Source organism: Myiozetetes cayanensis, unplaced genomic scaffold (genome assembly GCF_022539395.1).
Source record: "Myiozetetes cayanensis isolate MyiCay16 unplaced genomic scaffold, myiCay2020 scf6-25, whole genome shotgun sequence".
Lineage (NCBI taxonomy): Eukaryota > Metazoa > Chordata > Aves > Passeriformes > Tyrannidae > Myiozetetes > Myiozetetes cayanensis.
Genome location: NW_026087853.1, coordinates 53,002,102 through 53,019,406, shown reverse-complemented (window position 1 = coordinate 53,019,406; position 17,305 = coordinate 53,002,102). Strand labels below are relative to the sequence as shown.

Sequence of the window (17,305 nt, the reverse complement as noted above, 5' to 3'; positions counted from 1 at the left end):
TTGTCAGGTGTTACCCATATGAGTTCCTACCTGCCTTTTTGGTTGAGGTGGAAGAAGACTTGGATCCACAGGTTTAGCAAAGCGAGGATTAGCAGGAGGGTCAGAAGCAAGTAGGGCTGGTCTATCTATTACCTCCTTGTAAAGCATTTTTAAAGTTGTAAAGACAGAGTGAAGAGGAAAAAAAAGGAAGAGAGTAAATAGGATTCAAAGACCTTTTGAGGCAGAAAGAAATAAAAGTTGCTTTAAAAGACACATTACTGTGGACCTTACCAACACATTTTGCAGATTTTTGTCACCCACCCATTTTATTAGTCCCTTCTACCATCAAAGATATACTTCAAATTGAGCACATTCAGTGTTCTTTAGGACAGTTCATTATTAAAAGCAACACATCGAGGTTTCCTTCAACATGGCCAAGCAAATCTCTGGCCATATACACAGAAAACTCAGGTAATCAGGTACAGTGCAAACAACAGTGGTTCACAGATTGAGAAAGTCACTGGACATCTCTAGAGCTTACACTACTGGAGGACTTAAATATTTAAATAAGCAAATGGATCCAAGCACAAAGAATTAAGAAACAGACCATCCCTGTCAGAATCTCAACAACTTGCTCGCCCTTCCTTCAGATCTTTCAGGTGACAGATCCAAAGGAGTTGATTCAGACCATTTCTGGCTCAAGTGTGGTTTTGAGATTCTCACCCCTACCTTGGTAGCACAGGATTATTTTTAAAACACCACTAGTCACACTAAAAACAAACAATGAAAATGCTGTGGAATGCACAAATACATTTCATTTTGCCTACTTTAGGAACGGAAACAGCAGCCAGACATCTTGCAAAAGATTAGGTTCTCTTCTTACACTTCCTAAATTTCCCACAAAGACAGAAACCACTGGATATGTAGTGTCCTTTGTTCACAGGATACAGGAAAAAAAAAAGGCCTCCTGTAATACCATTTGCAGCTAGCTTAGACTTCCAAACAACACAAAAGTTCTACAGGCTGACTTAGATGAGATTTCTGGACACTGCAATTTCACTGCACACATTATATTAATATGCATTAGTCAATATATATTAGTCATACTTGTTCTCCAAGGATTGAAAGAAATATTTTCATTTGCATAAAGTATTAAAAAGGGCAACCCACTTCAAACACATAACAGGTCCATTTTTTTTCCCTTGGAAATCTGCATCACCTTCACAAGGAGGGACTACGGTTTAATTTTAGAGATTACTTTTACGTTCATCTATGACCTACCTGTCTCCGCAAAATGGTATTTGAAGTATTCTCTTCAAACTTTGCCAACAGCTGAGTTGCCATTGATTTAACTTTGTTCTGGTTCATTCCTTCTCTGCCATCACTCTGTGCTTTCCCAGTATTTGTCCCTTGGCTTGAAAAGCTCGAAGTCTGCAAGAAAACAAAGAACTATGTTTTTCTTGGGTTTCTTACAACACTCATGAAGAGAGAGAAAGAGATAATATCCCTATCAGCAGAGAGTGAAAGCAAATACAGTCTACAGGATACTAAAAGTGACACTGTTTAGTATGCAAAAGTCACCAAAAAATATTTTCTTTGGTCCCAGAATATGGTAAAAGGGAGCATTAATCAGAGCTGCTATTGATAAAACAGAGTCAGAAAGGTAACTAATCAGAGAGGGGCTAGAAACCAAGCTGCAATGCAAACTCCTCAAACAAAAATTGGTCTAAATAACTGAGTTAGGAAAAGGAAAAAATCCCAATACCTCATATGTCCTTGTGTCAGAATGAAAACTACTGCAATTTAGTTAATGCTCTCCTCCCTATCAAATGATTTAGTGCATTCCGCAGTAAATTCAATGTTTTAGGGGAGAGGCTTTTTGTTCCTGCCAAACTCAAAAAGACCTGGCCCCCCAACTCCTGCTGCTTATCAAGGAGCTGGGATATGAATGGAAACCACTGAACACCAACCTCCTCGAAGACACCAAGAAGACCTTTCCGACGTCTTTTGTTAGTCTCGTTTTCTTCTGTTTTCCCTTCAACCTGAAAGGGTAAAGCCAAAACAAGTTCCATGGATTACTGCAGGAGTTACCAAGTTTAGCTCAGCAGTTCCTCCCAGGATAACAATTTTCATAACCAGGCAGGTGAGGCCTGCCCCCTGTTAAACCAGGCACACAGAGGTGAGCAGTGCCAGCACTGGGGGTTTCCTTAGACCCTCCAGCTCAGCAGGACTGCTCCTTACCCAGCAGCTTGGTGGGCCCTCAAGGCATGTATCAGGTATCTAAAAGCTGTCCCAAAACCCCTGACTGGGAGCTCTCACTGGACTCCAGTGAGGGAAAATACATGCCTGAACACTTTGTTGAACACAGGCCCCACAACTTTGCTGTTTACCTTTTCCTCTTTTCAGTACTGAAGAGTTTATAATTCAAAAAGCACTTACACATCCTTGAAGAAAAAGGTACTAGAGTATCAGTTATTCTGAGAATTCTTCTCTAGATTACACTGGTTTCCAGGTAAGTAACAAAATCCAGGAACGCCTCACTTTTTCAGAATAGCCCCCACTTCTCTCTTAACCCAACTATCTGCATGCAGATCATGTATTCATAGCACAGTCTTATTTCCTTCTTGGAGCAACTGCTGTCTGCCTTAAAGCTCTGTCTCCCTCCTAAGGTTCACCTCCGTGACTATGGCTGAACATTGCAGTACTTAAGCAACCAAACTGACTATTCTGTGCTTGAGCATCGCACATATTTAATTATTTCACTCAATTAGAGATCACACAAATCAATAATACTTCATACTCAGTCTGCCTGAACTTGAAAAATAGTCAGTGCTCAGAAATTTGTATCGTTTCTTATTAAATTGAGCCTTGAAGATTTGGTACAAAAAGTTATACTTTAGGAACAATAAAATACGTTCCACTTATTTGCATTTGCCCACACTGTTCCTTAGTAATTACTCAATCAACTAAAAAAAAAACCTGAAAAGGAATAAAAGAGAGCAAGATCAAAAAACACAAGCTTCCTTTTTACATATACACTGTTTGTAATAAATCACTATGCAGTGACTAAAAGTAATCCCAAACAACTTCTGGGCAAACACCAAAAGAATCAGATGACAATATTTTGCTGCTCTGTGTGCTTTGGTACACTGTCTTTCAGGCACCAACTCTCAGCAACCCTGCTTCACACTACCTATAGTCATCAGTCTACCACAAAAGGGTGAACAACAGAACAGCATAATGTATTCTGCATAATAGCCTGTACCACATAAAAGCAGAATTTGCCTGAGTGAATGGAGCAAACAAGATGTTGCCTTTCAAAAGTCTTACATAAAGGACTCACATTAACATATTTACAAAGGAGTGAAAGACAAAGCAATGTAAGTGCCGAGCAAGACTCCAAAAGGACTGTGCCCTGTATTGTGTAAACACCTCCATTCGTTTATTAGTCTGGAGCACAGGAAATCTCAGTTCCTCTCCAGCCCGGTTGACACTCGGAGCAGAATGGAAAACATGATCCAGCTCAGCACAGGCTGCCAGAACAGCTACACCAGCTCCAGGCTGCGCTTCCTGGTCTCCCACAGCCTGCACTCAGATAAGAAACCCTCCTCCAGCCAAATAAAAGGACAAACTTGATGCTATGGAAAGTTTAGTGAGCAACACTCTGTGCTCTCCTACAGCCTGGAAAGAACACTTATTATATATATAATGGATAATGTTCAGAACCACCTTTTGCAGGGGAAAGAACCATAAAACTGAAGCAACAGTAAACCCTTAACTCAAGAAGTTGCTTTCCAAGGAGCTTTATTTCCCAGGTAGTTTCAGATGGTTCTGGCACTTAAGTCTCTGTCCTAACCCAAGCACCCTAACCCATCTTGCTTAGTTTCACACCCCATCCTCAACAGAAACCTCGTACAAGATGACTTGACAGCCTTGCTTCCCAAGTTGATTTGGGAAACACCACTTCCACTTCTCATTGTGAACGAGCCCCCGTAGTGGGAAACCAGAGGGGCCCATCAAGCAAGTCACGTCATGCTTTCATGTACAGGCAAGAGCTGCAACTCTGCTATGACAGAAGGCTTATTTCATGATGGGAGGCTAGTAAGAGGCTGCATGGATTAGTAATGGAAAGCTCTCCCCACTGCTGAAAGTCTATTTACTTCTGCTAATAAGTCGTGGAAAAACAACAACATTGTGGTCATGAAAAAGGTTTTTCTTCTAAACAAGTTACCCACAAGAAAAAGCAAAGTTTATTCTGTCTGACTTCTCACTGCTTGGTTATCTGGGAAACATGTCACATGGTTTTGTGTGTATGTGGGTGACAGGGAAAAATTATTTCCCAACAGGGATGTACCATGCTACTGGGAAATTGAGTGTCCACAGGTTTTGAAAATCTGTTCATGGAGGGAAAATATTCAAGACAAAAGTCAGTCTAGGAAATATCTGGAAATTCTGAAGTAATTTTTCAGGTGAAAAAAATGGAAGTCACATTTCTACAAGGTGAGACCAACAAATTTAAAAAGCAATATATTTAAATACTGAGGAATGCAGTACATACATGTACACCTGAACTTTTGCTAGACACTGAATTCCAAGAGAAGTAGGAAATGCATACTTTCCCAGGCAAAACTTAAAGAGTCTATCAATAGGTGTAAATGAAGCAATACAGTTAAGCATTAAGGAGATTGCTTAAAAAAGCCAACCAAAACAAAAAAACCCCACCAAAACAAAACAAAAACCCCAAAACAAAAAATCCACAAACAAAAACAACCAAAAAAAGAACTTGAGAATCTTTGTAGTCAATATGAGGTTTTTAGCTAGCCCAGGAGTTTTCAATTAGCTATGTTTCAGAAAAATGCAGAAGGTAACGTTTGGTGCAGGAGTCTGTGATGTTGTCTACCTCGTGCTGCTTCTCCAGGCCAGCTGGACTTGAGGCACTGCTGCCTCTGAGCTGGGTTGTACAGACACTCCCACTTAAGCTGAAGTTAAAATGAAGATAGGCTTGGTTTGAAAGCAAAACCCTTCCTCAAGATCTCCTTTAAGAAGACAACTGAGCTAATGAAGAGGCAGAAGGTGAAACTGTTTTTTACTAACTAATTTTATTAGGACTCCCCTAAAATTAAACCATATTAGACTTCTGAAGCTATAATCCATTCAAAGACACAGACAATTCTCTCACTGCACACAGTCCCATGACAGAGAGTATTAACTCAGGTCTCCATTATCCTTCAAGGCTCTGGAGTCTTTAATCATAGCATGTATGGGCATGAATGTTTCTTATAATACAGGGATATAACAGGGCATGCCAATAAATTTTCATTAATAAGTGACCAAGAGAGAAAAGTACACAGGTATGACTAAGATCATTATCTCAGAGCCACACTAGTCAACCTGCCCACTGTTGCAGGTGACTTCTCAAAGAGTTCAAAGCTTCCCTTGAGAACCTTGAAACAGCATCCACAGACTGTTCAAATCCCTGTTTTTGTTAAAAAACCGCACTCCCTCCCAATCAATAAGCACTGTAGTATACCAATGAGTATTTGAGCTGATATATAATAGAACGGCTGTATATTTAGGAATACAGAGCTACAATACTATTTTTCTTAAAGGTAGAAACAGCCTAGGAAAATTCCAGACTTCTTAAAAAAACCCCAACAAACCCAAAACCCCCAAACAAACAAAAAACTCACACAAAACCACCCAACCAACAACTTTGTATCCGCCATCGCACAAAACCTCTTAAAAACAACTTTTGAAAACTTTTCAAAAATAAAACACATCAATACACATAAGGGAGCTGAGATCTCAAATATTTCAAGTTGAAAACAGCAACTCAAAACCACACCAAATAAAACATCCTCCTCCTCTCACTTGTACCGACAATGAACACTGGCGTGAACAATGGACACGAATTCTCCCCAAGTACATCCAAAACTCTAAGATTCAAAATTTTGCATTTACAGAGAATGCTTAACTGGGACCATTATTAATGCTTCAGCCATTTGACACTGACAAGGCTTCAGTGTTATCCTTACAAACATCATAATGATTGAGTGTGCATGTGTGTTTTGAATACCGTGAAATCTTTCTCAAAAAAATCTCAATTTACAGGTCTTTAATAGTACTGTATGTATAAAACCCTTATTTCTGAGCCTGACAGCTTACTTTCATCTTTTCAATAAAGACAGATTTATAGGGCAAGTCTTCCTTCACAGCTTACCTTTGGTACTCGTTTTCTTGGTAAAGTTAAATTTAAATAATTATTAGAGATGGAGCTTGACGATTTTGCTGAACCAAGATCATTATTTTCTCCATTTTGCTTCTCACCAGCATCTGTTCAAAAAACAACCACTTATTCATTTAGATTTATTTGTAAACTATTTTGACTAAGCCAAAGTTTTCCAGTTGAGTGCTAGTAGCAATTATATGTAAGAAACACAGGCAAATAAAAGTAAATACATATAATGTAGGGTGACATTCTAAAAAAGGAGGAGAAACACACAGGCATTAATGTGCTGTGGGCAGTCATCCTTAACAGGGAGTCACATTAACGGCCTGATACATGAACTTCATGATGTCAAGCAGCAGTTATCCAGCTGCTCCTATTCTCTGAAACCACCAAGGACCCACAAAACCTTAGTATTCAATCAAGGTTTTCCCCTTTCCTGTTTTAAGCCTAGGGTGACTATTGCAGACAGAAGCAGGCACGCTCGCCTGCCAGAATGGCTCAGCTGGGAAAGGACTCTTGGCTCAAGAGCAGTGCTCGTCTGCAGACTGGATGAAGCACTCCCACTTCCCAAACCTGCAGGAATTAGGAGCAGCCTGGGTCTGGCTTACCTACGGCCTGCAGAGGTGTGCCTCGGAACAGCTCATAAAACTTGGAGAGGTACATGACCATGCTGAGCTTGTCGGGCTCTCCGGCCGACCCCACCTCCTTCCCTGTGGTCACAGGGGGGATCCCAAACTCCTGCTCAGCAACATCGAACGCCAGCTGGTTGTTCTTGACAACGTCCTCTTCGTTCAGAGCATCAAAGTCACTGCGGGGACAACACAGTGGCATCAGCAGTGGTTTTCTCTCTGCTCCCCTCGGGAACATGCAGTGCTCCCTTGCCCATGGGAGAGGCACAGAACAGCACCAGGAATGAAGGCACAGGCATTTCACTGGGCCAAAGCTATGGAGTCCACACAATGCCAAAGGTAAGAGTCTCATACAAATCACATTACAAATAATGGCTTTGCCAGAATGTAATTTAAAAGGTTTTTCACTAAACTGAATCTTGATGTAGTCCCACAAAAAGGATTCTCTCACTTATGAAGAAATGCAATTCCTCCTCAGAAATGCTAAGAAACCTTTTCCCTCTCCAAATACAGCTGCACCACTACAAACTTCATCTGCTAGCAATTGACTTCTTAGTTTCAATTAGTTCTATAAATCACCAAAGCCAGGAGGAATAAATTTAGGTTGGCATTCTATGAAAAAAATTTCGTATATGTGTGTGCACACATATGCACAGGCACTAACCTTTCTTTTTCTAAGGTATTAACACACAGTTTGAGCAAGGACCTACTGCCCAGGTCATAACTGAATTTAGCTGTGTACTAAGTAAGTACATCACATCTGGAACTCTGTTATCCAGTCTCTAATCCATTTTCTGTGGGACCTATTCTAAGACTCTGACCTCTTGAACAGCTTCCAAAATTCATGATTAAAATAAACATGTGAATAAATTACAAAGCTCCAGGCAGGGTAGTTTCTTTCTCCTCATAAAGGAATGTGAGTTTTTGAATCCCCAAAGAATTTCTCCTCTTCCCTCACCCGCCCACTGCCCATTTCTGGAGCCAGGGGGCTGTGGGCAGCCCTCTACCCCAGCCCTGCCCACAGGCAACCCCCTCTCTTGCATGCCTGGCTATCATCTGGCCAAGTCCTTCAGCAGGCTCATTTAAAACAAAAAGCCAACAAAATCCAAACACAGCATTAAACAGCAGGAGGTCTGTTAGCTCAGGAAGATAAATTTATCGACTTTGTAGAGAGCAGTGCTTAAAAAGACAAGTTTTTCACAGACAGCAAAAATTACTTTGCTTTCTATACCCTTTCTCCCCATTACAGCCACAAAAACATCCATAATTCTAATTTTTTTAAACTAACCCCAGGAAAAGAAATCTTATTGTTAAAATATCAGCTCTTCCTCTGGCAAAACTGTACAAACTAACACCCTGGGTATCACTCCTATTTTTTCCAACTTAACACACTTCATAAAAGAGCTCAATCATTCCTTCCATTTATCCAAAATAAAGGGAGGTTGACCATAATTCATTTTTGACTTCCAAGTCTGTGTAGGAAGGCAAGAGAATGTATCCACTGCATTTGGAGACTGGTGAGAAGAGAGAAAAGTGACCCCTCCGACTGCACCAAGCAGTGCCAGCAACTGCCATTTCCTGACACCTGTTACGCACTGTCCCTCTAACTGAGGGACCTTACAAAATATTCACATGTAAGAAGTTGGGTCTTGTAGCCTTAGGACCCCAGAAACACTGTCAAAAGGGGAATGCTGGCTTACATTCAGTCACTAGGCTGTTAATTTCCAGGGCTGAACCCTTGTTGCACAGCACACATGAAAGGGCACTGTGCTCTTCTGGACAGAGTTGTGCAAAACCTCCACCTCCGTGGTCCAACGTTTCCCTACATGATTGTCACAGCAACCACTACAAAACAGAGGATGGCTCATCCAAGGTTCACCCAGGTATTTCTGTAACTCATGACAGTGCCATTATGGCTGTGGTTGTAAACATACACTAAAACACTTTCTCCAGGGACCTGAGAACACAGCTCTTCACATTCTCCAAGCACTGCAAATTTCGTTTTAAATAGACACATGACTCCCACAAACACAATAAATCATAAGGTTCAAAGCCTTCCCACTCTTTGAAAGCATATATATTTCTTTTTAAATGGCATGCAAGGACATACAGAAAAAACAAAGCAAAACCAACCCCACCCTCTCCACCCCCCAACCCTGGCAATGGTTGTGCATTTCCATGCAGAAAACACCCACAGAAGGGGACTGTAGAGCATCAGAGTTGTTCTGGTCAGTCTTACACTACACTTCAGTAAGTGCTTCATGTACCCTACACCTGACAAGATCTCCAGATGTCACTCACATGAGGTCAGGCCTGAAGCGATGGATAATCGCACACAAGGCCAGGCCGCTCTTCCAGGAGGTCGTGAGGTCCGTGACGTTCACGTTACGGTATCCTTCTGTCTGCTTCTGACACCACGTCAAGAGCTTGTTAGGTCGAATATCTGACTCTACAGTTACATGGGAGATCAAAATTTCAGTCAGCTCTTGCATGCTCAGAAGGCTACAAATGTTAAACCGCAGCAAACGTGAGGTGCCACATACCATGTCTGGAGAGATTCACTGATCTTCTGATGGAGCTCACCCTTTCAAGAGGACACTGCTGTAACTCATTGGTGACATATAACTGTCTCACCTACAAGGAAAAGCAATTAGCAGCATAATATTAGAATTGCTTGGAGAGAAAATAAGAGTTTTCTTTCCAGGTTAACTTTATCAGCAACAGGTTCTAAATTAAGGATTCTCCAGAAGATTTTGTTTGCACACTAGTTCCAGCTCTATTTATCCTAGACAAAAAAAGAACTGATTTCATAAGCAAGCCTTTTATGTACTGACCTGGTGAGGTCGAACGCAGCTTGAGTTCAAGTTTGGGTATCTTGTTCCTGGGTCAATGGTATACTGGTCAAAGTTCTTATTAATATTTTCAGGGGTCGTCTGAGGCAAGAGTCGATAAATGCTCTCTCTTACAGAGGAAAAAGTATGCAAGAGTTATATATTAAAATAAATATTCATTATATTAAAAGGTTGTTCTGTTTGGGGTTTTTTTGCAGCTACCTACACCTTATTTTGGTTCTGCCAGGACAAATGTCATGCACTAAATGCATAATGCATCCATCCCATTTCTTATCACCACTTAGCAGGAGGATGCCAGACAGAAAAAGGACAACAACAAGACAGGTTCTTAGAACTTATGTCCATATCTTCCTGAGGCAGGAAGTGAGCAAAAAAAAGAAGGGGGGCAAAAAAAAAAAGGAAAAAAACCCAAGATTACATCACCCAGTCATCTGGTTTTGTTTTACCATCCACCCAAGGAGTAAATTCTTTACCACATAACAGCACTAAATCCTGTCATCCTGCAATAACCACCACAGTTTTTTTTTACTATGCTGTTCAATTTTCCATTTGGGTCTATGCCGTGCTTGAGTCATCCCACAGGCTCCTATCTTAAAACTTCCCAAAGTGCTGTAGTTAGCAATGCTCCTACTCACATTACCACAATCATGACTGTTAGGTATCTGCCCCAGAACAGCCTGGGCAGCTGTAGCAGAGTAAGGTAGCTGCCAGCAGGACCCAAGTCAGCAAATTCAACCATCAGACCACGGTGACACCACGATTGCTGGTGTCCTTAATAAAAGATTTTTTTGCTCCGGTCAAAAAGACATTACACAGAGAAGCTTATGATGCAGCACTACAGTAATTCTCTTTTGCCACACATTTATTAGCCTAAAGATAACATCAGCGCTACTAAGTCAACCTGCAGAGCTGAAATCGTAGAGACCGACTCTGAAAGCTACTAATGTTGAAGAATTTATCTAGACTTCTTTAAGGATTTTTCATATTTTTTTTAAGAACAAAAAACGAGGTGCTGAAATGGTTAGAGGGTGGTTTTTTTGATACAAGGTATCTTTGGTTTATTTCCTTAAGAATCACACTTAATTCTAGTGACTAGTGATTTAAGTAAATGATTTAAACCACATCGTGCTGATTTCCAGGTCTCTGTATTAGTGTGCAGAAGCTCACAGAGCACTGGCTGGCTATTACTGTAAATTGTTCTGTAACTTTAAGGAATGGATAATTTCATCTCAATGCCACTACAGGGAAGAAGAATATTTCTCTGGACGCCACAGTGAAATCCACAGCCTTACACCACTACTGTGACTCTCTAAAACATCGGGAATGATGCAGACAAGAGCAGCACTCACCGTTCAGCAAGGATCTCCAGTGGGGGTTTCCCCTGAGCCCAGCTCCGCACCATCCACGCAGTGTCAAAAGCAGCCAGGAAGCCTCTTGCACAGCCAGTACCCATTGGCCAGAAGGGCTGTAAGAAGCATTTACACTTTAATTCCTTGTATTTCTTAAGGTCTTATTACAAAAGTAACATGCAATGAAAATTTGGAGTCTAGGGTTTCATACTGTCTTAGAAAAATAGCCCTGAAAGAACTAAAATACAGCACAGACAATGTTTGCAGTTTTAAGATGTGTCTCTCCTCCAAGACTTAGTAATGAAAAAGATTGCTTCTTTCACTTTTTTTAAAAAAAAAAAAAAGGAAAAAATTATGCCCTTCTCATATCCTAATTTTGCTTTGGAGTGTTCTTTTCAAATGCTTCATGTTGTCAGCATGAATTTAAAAAAAAAAAAGAAAAATAGTTGCAACATACACTTTTCACTTCAGAAAGAAAACAAAGAGAACATATTACGGCAGAGACTGCAATAATAACTTGGATGAAGTTTTTCCCCATGATGACAGTCAGGAAAATTATGCCATGCACCCAAGCTGAGGACACAGAGCTCACAGTTTTCAGACAGAAATACAATGTGCGTAAAGCAAAACGGGATCTAAGCCAGAGGCTGCCAGCCAAGCATTAGCTATGACAAACTATGGCACAAAAAAGGAGAAAAGAAAAAGGGGAAAAAAAGTCTATTCCAAAGAAGATACCACTGCTTCAGGACATGCAAGAGAGGATGTTTTGTTTTGGTCTGGAGGGTAGACTGAATGGTTGGATTATGGAAATAAGATGAAAAAAAAACCACCAAGGACTACTTGGAAGACATTCCAAGATACCTCAAGCAAACTGTCTCCAACAAGTGCTACCAGAAGCTGATGTCTGTGCCTTTCTCTCACTATTGCAGCATTTTCAGATGCATACATGGAAGTAAAATCAAACATTGCTACATCTGGTTGGCCATAGTGATTAATTGCAAAATCCAAGGAAGGCAGCTGGTAGTTGGTTGCAAAGTCAGCAGCTTCTCTGGCGTAGGACAGCAAATTGTTCTGGTTCACATTTTCCCCACAGAGCAGCAACTCAGTATCAATGGAGTCCTGCAAGGAGAGAAGCACATGAGATAATCCACTATCCTCTCTGAATTGCAGCAAGGAGAGAAGCACATGAGATAATCCACTATCCTCTCTGAATTGCAACACTGCAGTCTTAAAGCACGAGTGGGAGCCACACAACTCACAGCAAAAAGAACCAAGTAAGACTTGTCATCTCCTCCAAAAAGCTGATACACAAATACAGGTTACTGTACTACCCCCAAACAGGAACTCTCCATGCCAACACTGAACAAGGAGCTTTATTGGCTACAGAATATTATACTGCCTCCCAGTTCCTTGATTATGTGTTATTTTCGTATCATTACTTCCCTCCCATCAGAAGATGTTATCACCTCTGCAGTGCTTTTTTGCACATGTGCACCTCACATCTGAAACCACAAGAGAGCAGAAATACTGATGATACAACATGTGGGGCTCAGCCTCAAGGTTTGACTTAACATCTCAGTAATGACACTACATTCAGACTTCTCTGTTGTGCTGTTTTGGTCTGTGGCTTTCTTTTTCTTTGCCAGAGTGCTGAAGGACCCAGCCTTAGCAGGTTATCCTACTTAAAGCCAGTGATTATTAATAAGGCAGTTTCTATTTACAGCCTAATCACGGATGAGACCCCTAATCACAGGATGATACCACAGAACCACTATTAGCCCAGTTGTTTCAGACAGACTGTGATGGGGTTTTTTTTCCACTCAGACCCAAGTAGGTCAGGACAACAAGCTCTAATGAGCCACAGCCAGTGCTCCTCTTCTCCAAACTCCCCAGAGATCTCCTGGGACTGCCCCCACCTACAAACACCAACCCCAGGGCTCACCACCTGCTCCCCATAAGGGCTTTCGCCTTTCCCTTCTCCCACCCCGGCTGGTCATGGACAGCTGCTCTGCCCTGGGAGCCCTGGTCTTCAAATAGGCAGGGAATCATGGCACTGAGCTAAGTGGTTCCACCAGAAAGCCAAGAAACCTTGTGATAGTTCCCTACAAATACTTCCTTCAGGAAATTACACTCGACTGTTTTGGCACTGTCTTACTTCGCAAGAAAAATTGACCTCTCTTGAGTTTCCAGGAAGAGAAATTTAAGTGGTGCCATAACACTTTATAGAAACAAAAGAAAATAAACCCCTACATCTTACAGAAGAAGAAAAAAGGAAAAAAAAGATCTCAAAATCCCAAGCTGCTCTGAAAGTTCATGCCATTGTGTTTATAGCCTCGTTCTATCATATTTCACCCACTTGAGAATTTGCAATTCAGCCTGGAGTAGGTTTTTATGCTTCCTTATTTGCCTGATAAAACTGGACATCGCTGTGCTAAGTTCACCTTTAAATAAAGGAGGTTTTTATTTTCTGGTACAATGATCATACCACGTATTTCCAAGGCGAGTCAAGATCCTGTTTCAGCCAGTTTCGGAACTGATAAATTTAGAGAGTATTGTTTTCAGTTCTCTATAGAAACTTTGTGCTGACTGAATGTAAAAGCAAATTTTAAAAAAGTCAGAGTAAGAGCCAACCGACCTGAGCTTTAATGAAACGATTAAGTCTATAAACACCCTCTATAACATGCCACAATGTTTATGCAGATGTTCACACTTATTCTGCACCACGTAAATAAAATAAAGTTTAGCCAGTATTTTTACATACATTAATAATCACTCCTTTGTCCAGAAGACTCTGCTTCTTTGCTGTCATCACAAAATAATGAGTGCTATCTTTATAGTAAACAATATTCTCCAGGTCAATCCCTGAAAAGAGATAACACATTTGTTACCAAGTGCAGTGCACTGCCTGTGTCATTTACTAACAACATGTGAGTGATTCCCGCAGGTGCCTTTCCTTCTTGGGATGCATTCGCTTTCCCTGGTAGGGTGAAGTATTAGTGGATAAAATGTCATAAAACAAAACATGAGAGGAGATCAGCCTCACCCCACAGGAGTTCTTCTCAGCACAGTTAAAGTTATTCAGCTTTCTTTCATGGAACAGCCAGTTAACTACAGCATTAACAGTCTTTTGTGGTAGAACTGGGTGCCAAGGGAACAAACTGCTTTTCAGCTGCTAGGGCTCTGGCATTTGGTCTAAGCAGGACTTTTGGTTTCAATAATAATAATAAAAAAATCAGGTGTAAATCAGGAACAGAATTGCTTGCACAAACAGTGGGTGCAACTATTCTGAAACCCCTTTCCATTAAGAAGTATTTCACAGTTTATATTTTTAGTATTTACAGCAGATAAATTCTCAGTTTATCAGCTCTGCACATCAATAAGCAAGAATAAACTCCTCCCAGAAGGGCAAAGCCTTTTTCAAAGTTCTTAAGCTGTTCAGTATGTGAACAGATAGAAACAAAACAAACTATGTCTTAAGGGAAATTTCTGAGCCCTGAAAATACTCTTCTAAATTTGTTCAACATAGCAGACATTTTTACAGTTGAGAAAAATTTAAACATTAAAACAAGCTATGATGTGGCAATGGCTCAGCTAAAAAATGTACCATAAATGGACACCTCCATCTGCAAGATTCTGACATCAACAACATTTTATCACTTGGAATTTTTTTTTAATACATTTAAATTGATGTTAACAGGAATAGGAGGGTGGCCTGGCACATAAAGTATTCCTCTGCTGACTATTGTATTTGGTAGTGGAAAAAATGAGGATGCACCCACCTGTTTCCTCTTTAAGGTCTTGGAAGAACTTCTGATTGAAGATGAAAGCAACTCCACTAATTTCTTCTACCTTGGCTTCTGCAGTTGTATTTCTGTTTATAAAATTGGCAGTGATGGCTATGGCCAGCTTTCCACGAAACTCCTTCCTCCTGAAGCCTGGTAAGCAAAGAGGAAGAATTAAAACCACTGGAAATTCACACTGGACTTCAGAGAGGGAACAGCTCAGTGTCTTTCCTACACTAGTCCTACACTTCATCAAACAATACACCATCAGTAGATTCCATCATTCCTCCAAAATTCCCTTAAATGCAAAGAGTCTTTTTTCCTCATTTTCAGCTGCAAAACTGGAGCTGTACTGCATGCAAGATAAAGTCTCATTTAAAAAAAAAAAAAAAAAGGTCTGGAGAGGAATTATGGGAAGAAGTTAAGGGAAAATCATGACAAAAAAAACATAGAACATTTTTTGGCAATGTCTGGATATAGAACAGATCAAATTTGGTGGATGGAGACATTTTTAATATGCTAAATACCAAATCAGGTATTTGTTACATAGGTGGTAAACAGCTCACAAAAAAAGATGCAAGAGATCAGCAGTCAAAAGCAGCAGAGAAAGATGTGAAAAACAGAAATCCCTGTAGCAGTGCTTAGGTTCACACACCACCAGCTGATGAGATTTTTCAAAGGTATTTGGGGTTGAAAAATGTTCAGTGGCTTAACTGTTATATTTCCAAGGTGAGACAGACTGTGAAGTTCCTTGCTCTCTGGATCCACCTTTTCTTCCTCTTTTCACAAAAAAAAGTCCACTAAGCCACAGTGTTGCAATCACACATTTTAGTTTTTCCATGTGTATCTTCCCTGTATCCATAATTAAATTATGAAGAAGGACAGAGGGTGCTTAGAGTGTAGTTTAGCCAATTGCAGATGACGTGAGAGAATTTTATGAGAAGAAATGAATCGGTTACAAGTTTTTGTTTCTATGTTTCTTGGTATGTTCTCATTATTTCATTGGGATAGATTTAATATGACAATACCAGCTACTGTATGTACCTTCAATGCACCAAATACTCCCTTACATCCTGGTATGATGATAACCATTAACTTCTCAAGACTGTCTGCACTTGAGGAAAGAATAATTTCACTATGCTGGTACTTGACTATTTAAAGAGTCTTTTATGGGCAACAGCATAGGAAAATTTCCAATACAGCATTAAAAGGAATTAGTTGTAAGCATATTGTGGTTGGCAGATAAAAGAATAAGCAGACAAACTATGAAGCTAATAAAAAAAAGAAATCGTGTACTTAGGGAACAGAAACTAGCATGGATACAATCAAATCTAAAAGGGAAATATATCTTTAAGTAACAGGTTTGTTCATGTGATACAGGAGCAGCATATCTAATGTCTCCTTAAGAAAAACAGCCCAGGTGGTCTGAATTCTTAGCAGCAACTCAAGTTCATGAAGCATTTACCCCCCTCTCTTCCCACACACTTTAGAGTTATTTATTATCTTTTGGTATTCTTCCAAAGGATTTGTTTCTGAAGCTCAATCTCCTCTACAAAACAATGATACCTCTGATGACTTCACTAAATACCTTGCAATCACCTTTTGGTCATTAGTTCAAACATACAGGGCAAATTTACAGCACAATAGACTAAGAAGTTCCTGACGTGTATCTTGTCAGCGTCCTTGAAGTTAAATCACAGTAAAATTACTCAGCCTTGAAGCAAGCCCAATAGCACTCTGATGCATTCTGTAGGCAATGCAGATACACAGAACTCAGAAGCAGTAATGACATTAAATGTCTTCATTGTGACAATTTTTAACTGTAGCTGAGCTACAACTTAACAACAAAAGCAAAAGATACCACACAAAATAATAGTTTCCACACAGACTTCAACGGATTGAAAGGTAACCTGTTGCTCTGTGTTCTCCTCTGACTTTCAGGTCTTTCAAGATCCCCTAAAGACCACGCATTCACAACACCCACCTTCCAAGGTGTTTCTGCGGCCATCAGCACCAATAATAACATCAAATTCATACTCTGACAACGGGTGATCCACGGGGAGAAATTCAGCCCTCCAACCTGTTTCTGAAAACACAATATTTATAATTCTTCAGTAATACAATGGAGAAAGGATTTCAGAGTCTGAAGAAAGGGCACTAAGATAAACAATCTACTTCTCATTCCAATGGAGCTGAATTCTGCCTTGGTCAGATGTAGGGAAGCTCTGCTGCAGCCAAAGGAATAAAAAAAAAAGGAAGTCTTCATCTGAATCACCTCCTGCACTCAACTTCCTCTCAGACCCATACCACAAGAACACGCTTAAGCACTTAATTCTCACATAAATAACTCCACAGCTACCTTATCAGGGCAGTACATAACACGTAGGTACAGCAAGGAAAAGCTGGGTATTAAAAGAAAAAAAAAATGGCATTCCATCTTCAATGCTTTTAACTGTCTTCTAAATAGAAATTAAATGCAAGAATA

General features: G+C 40.3%; 1 protein-coding gene across 7 annotated transcripts in view; it reads right to left on the bottom strand.

Moving 5' to 3' along the window:
- MICAL2 (microtubule associated monooxygenase, calponin and LIM domain containing 2) overlaps positions 1 to 17,305 on the bottom strand; it is a 78,005-nt gene that overhangs the window by 17,458 nt on the left and 43,242 nt on the right. For 6 of the 7 annotated variants that reach the window (XR_007631447.1, XM_050335470.1, XM_050335465.1 and 3 more), the window contains exons 5-17: positions 16,805 to 16,906; positions 14,818 to 14,973; positions 13,800 to 13,900; positions 11,900 to 12,157; positions 11,039 to 11,154; positions 9,672 to 9,798; positions 9,381 to 9,471; positions 9,139 to 9,286; positions 6,817 to 7,016; positions 6,200 to 6,312; positions 1,950 to 2,021; positions 1,261 to 1,410; positions 31 to 135 (exon numbers count right to left, since the gene is read on the bottom strand). Coding sequence is in view for 6 of the 7 variants with exons in the window: in XM_050335470.1 (XP_050191427.1) it covers positions 31 to 135; positions 1,261 to 1,410; positions 1,950 to 2,021; positions 6,200 to 6,312; positions 6,817 to 7,016; positions 9,139 to 9,286; positions 9,381 to 9,471; positions 9,672 to 9,798; positions 11,039 to 11,154; positions 11,900 to 12,157; positions 13,800 to 13,900; positions 14,818 to 14,973; positions 16,805 to 16,906 (1,739 nt within the window). In the remaining variant the exon portion in view is untranslated. The remainder of the gene's footprint in view (positions 1 to 30; positions 136 to 1,260; positions 1,411 to 1,949; positions 2,022 to 6,199; positions 6,313 to 6,816; positions 7,017 to 9,138; positions 9,287 to 9,380; positions 9,472 to 9,671; positions 9,799 to 11,038; positions 11,155 to 11,899; positions 12,158 to 13,799; positions 13,901 to 14,817; positions 14,974 to 16,804; positions 16,907 to 17,305) is intronic. The other variant, XM_050335469.1, reaches the window with a different exon arrangement.